Here is a 5,725-nt window from a genome sequence, read left to right on the forward strand (position 1 = left end):
CATGATTGAACAGATAAAGTGATAAATGGAACGTGTAGCTGCCCAAATTGCACTCCAGACAAGCGATCACTGAAACTGTATACGATTGCTCCATTATCCAAGCGATACCAGTTCGTTATCGGTAACAACAAGCAAAATAGTTGTTAATTAGCTTGCCGAACTTACAAGTGATACTTGTAAATTTGTTGAGCTAACTACGGCTAATTTGCTTGTTGCTACCAATAGTTTTATAACTAGATATGTAATCTTCGCTTGGATAATAAGCAATCGTAGAGTTTCAGTGATCGCTTGTCTGGAGTGCAATCATTGGCTGTGGCAATCAGAACCAGTGAGCTTGAATTAATGTACAGCTGTACAATGTTTTGGTACAGTGACAGTCTGTCAACTGTATATTTTGAAACCCGAATTTAAAGGTACAATAGGTAAGATTTATGTGTCAAAACATTGGTACAAGACCATTGTAGAGCCCTTCCTATCATTGAAACAGGCTCACTGACATGTTGACTCACCCTGCTGTCTTCCCCATGTTGTCACACCCTAATAACAATCTCCAAATGCAATTGCAAAGTCTAGAATCAAGACTAGACATCAACAGCTCTCTTCTGCATTCACTAACAACACAGATTAATACACCTACCAAAAGAAACACACCTATGAATCCAATTCAACTAATACAGCATCTCATCTTTTTTTATTTTTTTTATTCAAAAAGTGAAACTTTCATATATTCTAGATTCATTACACAAAGTTAAATATTTCAAGCCTTTTTTTTTGTTTTAATCTTGATGATTACGGCTCATGTAAAAAATCCAGTAATTCAAAATATTAGAATGTTACATAAGACCAATCAAAAAAAAGGATTTATAACATAGAGATATCAACCTTCTGAAAAGTATGTTCATTTATGCACTCAATTACAGAAATTACTACTTCAATGCGACGTGGCATGGAGGCAATCAGCCTGTGGCACTGCTGAGGTGTTGTGGAAGCCTAGGTTGCTTTGATAGCGGCCTTCAGTGCGTCTGTATTGTTGGGTCTGGTGTCTCATCTTCCTCTTGACAATACCAGGTTCAGCTCAGGCGAGTTGGCTGGCCAATCAAGCACAGGAATACCATGGTCAGCAAACCAGTTACTAGTAGTTCTGGCACTGTGGGCAGGTGCCAAGTCCTGCTGGAAAAGGAAATCAGCATCTACAAAAAACTTGTCAGCAGACGGAAGCATGAAGTGCTCTAAAATCTCCTGGTAATCTGCTGCATTGACTCCGGACTTGATAAAAGAGTGGACCAACACCAGCAGATGACACAGCACCCCAAATCATTACTGACTGTGGAAACTTCACAGTGGATTTCAAGCAATTTTGCACCTCTCCACTCTTCCTCCAGACTCTGGGACCTTCATTTCCAAATTAAATGCTAAATTGACTTTCATCTGAAAAGAGGACTTTGATATAGCACACTGCGGACAGCCAGCCCTTTCAGCAATGACCTTCTGTGGCTTGCCCTCCTTGAGGAGGGTGTCAATGAGTGTCTTCTGGAGTCTTCCCCATGATTGCCCAACCAAGTATTGAGTGAATAAATGAACATACTTTTCAGAAATTCAACATTTCTGAATTATGAATCCTTTTTTTATTGGATTATGTAATATTCTAATATTTTGAGATACAAGATTTGAGCTGTAAGGTGTAATCAAGATTTTAAAAAGAAAAGAAAAAAAGGAATATTTAACTATGTGTAATGAATCTAGAATATATAAAAGTTATGGTAATAAATATATTACTGATGTGTATGCAATAGCAAAATGGACAAAGATATTTCCTCTATGGTATTGCCAAGTAAACAATGGACATTCTATGAATGTTTCTCCGAGTTTGAGAATAATAACCAGCGGTTTTGTTTGCCGTTTGATTTCACCATGATTCATGTCATCAGTGGAATTCCAAAATGCATGAGAAGCGCTCAGCTGAAGGGTTTGCCCACATTACAAAACGAACCACTGTCACTGAAGCCGTGGCATCGTAAAACCGTATGCATATGCAATTATGAATTATGCGGAATGAAAGCAAGCCCACGTTGGCCCAAATGCATGACTTCAGGCGTTAGCCAACAACAAATGAGTATAAACTTCATTTCAGGGTGGCTCTCAGAGAACTGCCAGGTGGTAAATACATTTTATTTTTATTATTACACAAGAAACAAATAGCAGTTCAGCCCTCTGAAAGAAAGAATCAAGACTCAAAGCTCACGTAGTCCAGAAGATTTTTGTAAAAATGCAGGCAATCTGGCCCCCATTCCCCTGTCTGAGTGGCTGTTTATTGGGGCTGTAAATCTACGTTCAGCAGCCCCCCACCCCTCAGCCCCAGTTGATGTTCTCCCCGGGGTCCTGGGGCAGCACCTCGGTCACCAGGCCTGTGCCGATGGTGCGGTTCCCGTCTCGGAGGGTGAAGCGCTGGCCTTTCTCCAGCACCATGGGCTGCCGGAGCTGAAGGGTCAGAGACGCATCCTCTCCAGGCATGACCATTTCCTGGGACAGGGAGGGTGGAGTGAGGAAGGGCACAGGCCACGCCCACAGCAGCACACGCAGTCATAGCAACGGCCAGACAGAGACACAGCCAGTCAGAGACACAGCCAGTCAGAGACACAGCCAGTCAGAGACACAGCCAGACAGAGACACAGCCAGACAGAGACACAGCCAGACAGAGACACAGCCAGACAGAGACACAGCCAGACAGAGACACAGCCAGACAGAGACACAGCCAGACAGAGACACAGCCAGTCAGAGACACAGCCAGTCAGAGATGCAGCAAGACATTGAGCCAGAGTTCATTTTTATATTTCAATGTGATGAGAGACTCAATAGCTGCCGAAATGCAGAGGGGTTTTTCAAGTGTCTTTTGTTGATTAATTCAGAAATGACAAGATATCAAAAAAAACCCTCTGTAATTCCCCAACGAAATAAAATCTGGTAGCTATATCTATAAATTATGTTGGGAAAAAAAAAACCCCAAAAAAACTTAATTTAGAAAATGTACTCTATTTACCTGTTGAGCCAAAAACCTTTTCACCTGTGGCCCATTGACTGAGCTAGTATAAGGTTTCTGCCTGGCTAGTGTTGAACAAACACCGTTAAAATCTTAACGATAATAAGTGTCAATAAACACTAATGTAGCGTAGAAACGGCTTGCAGCTAGAGAGCACAAAAGTGGAGGAGTCTACGTGAATAAAACATCGCTGAACATTGAGGCAAACGCAGTGTGGTGGCAGGAAAAGGCAGAGCCACGCATGGGTCCATCAGAGCTACGCTTGGGTCCATCAGAGCCACACATGGGTCCCATCAGAGCCACACATGGGTCCATCAGAGCCACACATGGGTCCATCAGAGCCACGCATGGGTCCATCAGAGCCACGCATGGGTCCATCAGAGCCACGCATGGGTCCATCAGAGCCACGCATGGGTCCATCAGAGCCACACATGGGTCCATCAGAGCCACACATGGGTCCATCAGAGCCACACATGGGTCCATCAGAGCCACACATGGGTCCATCAGAGCCACACATGGGTCCATCAGAGCCACACATGGGTCCATCAGAGCTAAGCATGGGTCATGCATGGGTCCAGGAGTCACTGGGGGTGAAGAGGAATGCGGAGCTCACCTTGCCTGGGGGAAGACTGACCCTGCAGGTCATGTCCCAGGTCAGGGAATACATCACCGGCATGAAGTTGGACATAAAGGGCTTGTGTCGGCCTCCCTCATCTTTACTGAGAATATATACCTGAGAAACAGGTACAGAGTATAAACACAGTCTCTACTGAGAGTATACACATGAGAAACAAGTACAGAGTATAAACACACAGTGTCTACTGAGAATATATACCTCATAAATAAACAGGTATAAACCACACGGAGAGGGTCACCGTGTGCAGGCAGGTGAGACAGGTGAGTTGAGGTGTTCAGTAGCACAGCGAGCACCCACCTGTGCCTGTACTTTTTGGTGCGGCTGGATGGAGCCAGGCTTGCTCATGACCATCCCCCTCCTCACATCCTCTCTCTTCAGCCCCCTGACCAGAGTGCCCAATTTATCCCCCGCCTCCGCCCTCTCCAGAGACTGGTGGAACATCTCCACCCCTGCGATAATCCAGACAAAACTCAAAATCCCAACAATCTAATCCAAACCAAACCGATATTCCCAAGAATCTAATCCCAGCAAAACTTCATAATCCCAAAATGTGATTTAAAAAAACTGCCATAATCCCAACTAATATAAGATAAGCCTTAAAGCACAGGACAACACCAGCCTTAAAGCACAGCAAAGTGTCCAACTTGGGTGTCATCCAATCTGTTATTTTTCTTTTTTCTTTATCTTTCTCCTTTTATTGCCCCTAGCTCCACCCAACGGGAGAGGCCCGGAGAGGATGAAAGGAGATAAAGACAGGGAAGTTGAGACAGTGTGAATTAGGCACATGGAAGGTCCTTGTCAAGCCACGGCAGTTACAGATGTGGTAGATGCGGAGAGGTGGACCAACCAGTTGATCGATTAGACATTACACATGACATTACACAGTTTTTTTAAATCACAGTTCCACAAAGGATTTGGGTTCTTAACTTCTGCTTCTAGCTCCTAGAAAGAGCATTTCATGTCCTTACAGATGGAGGACCTCGATCTGCTTTCGGGTCAGGAGCAGGTAAAAGTGCCAGGCCTCCTCATGCCTTGCATGTAAACCCAATAAAGCACCTGTAGGAGGTACAGACCCCAACTGACCTGTCACCACAGCCCAATAAAGCACCTGTAGGAGGTACAGACCCCAACTGACCTGTCACCACAGCCCAATAAAGCACCTGTAGGAGGTACAGACCCCAACTGACCTGTCACCACAGCCCAATAAAGCACCTGTAGGAGGTACAGACCCCAACTGACCTGTCACCACAGACTTGAAGGAGCGATTGCGTCCCACGAACTCACACTCATCACCCTTCTTAATCACCCCTCTCTCCAACGTGCCCGTCACCACTGTGCCTCTGCCTGAGGGATGAGGGGGCAAGGGAGAGAGAGAGAGAGAGAGAGAGAGAGAGGGGGGGGGGAGGGAGAGAGGGAGAGAGGGGGAGAGAGGAAGGGAGAGAGAGGGAGAGAGGAAGGGTGAGAGGGGAGAGAGAGGGAAGAAAGAGGGGAGAGAGGAAGGGGAGAGAGAAAGAAGGGAGAGCAGGAGGGGGGGAGGGAGAGAATCAGAGTTAATTCAGAACAGAAGCAGAGAGCCCCTGTACCCCCCCATTGAGTGTGCGTACCGGGGATGGAGAAGACTCCGTCGATGGGCAGGAGGAAGGGCTTCTCCAGCTCCCTCTTGGGCAAGGGGATGTAGGAGTCCACCACATCCAGGAGTTTCAGCACACTGTCCACTCCCAGATCCGGACTCCTGTTCTGGGAGATGGGGGGGCGGGGTCAGCATCTGCTCCACATAAATGGCCCAAAAATAAAACTCATGTATGTTTCCACTTCCCCAGAGTACGTTGGCTGTGTTCGAAACCGCATAAACTCCCCACACTAAATTTCAGGATGATTTTCACTAGTACAAGTTGTATGCCGTATGCAGTTTCGAACGCAGCCTATTTCTGGCGAACTGCATCTAAAAAACAGCTGCCAAATCTCGAAAATGTGTCACATCAGCAAATCTGGATGGATAGATAGATAGTCCTCTAGGTGGAAACATACTTCAATGTCAATTATACAACAGA

The 5,725-nt window shown here is 45.7% G+C and overlaps 1 protein-coding gene across 3 annotated transcripts in view; it reads right to left on the bottom strand.

Moving 5' to 3' along the window:
* Window positions 1-2,153: 2,153 nt before the first annotated feature.
* The window catches only part of tufm (Tu translation elongation factor, mitochondrial), a 10,958-nt gene continuing 7,386 nt past the window's right edge, over window positions 2,154-5,725 (bottom strand). For 2 of the 3 annotated variants that reach the window (XM_061223391.1, XM_061223388.1), the window contains 5 exons: window positions 5,279-5,411; window positions 4,914-5,018; window positions 3,972-4,123; window positions 3,651-3,770; window positions 2,154-2,520 (listed from right to left, as the gene is read on the bottom strand). In XM_061223391.1, the coding sequence (XP_061079375.1) occupies window positions 2,350-2,520; window positions 3,651-3,770; window positions 3,972-4,123; window positions 4,914-5,018; window positions 5,279-5,411 (681 nt within the window). In that variant the 3' untranslated portion in view covers window positions 2,154-2,349. The remainder of the gene's footprint in view (window positions 2,521-3,650; window positions 3,771-3,971; window positions 4,124-4,913; window positions 5,019-5,278; window positions 5,412-5,725) is intronic. The other variant, XM_061223390.1, reaches the window with a different exon arrangement.

The sequence above is a fragment of the Conger conger genome, chromosome 16, assembly GCF_963514075.1.
Source record: "Conger conger chromosome 16, fConCon1.1, whole genome shotgun sequence".
NCBI classification, from domain to species: Eukaryota; Metazoa; Chordata; class Actinopteri; order Anguilliformes; family Congridae; genus Conger; species Conger conger.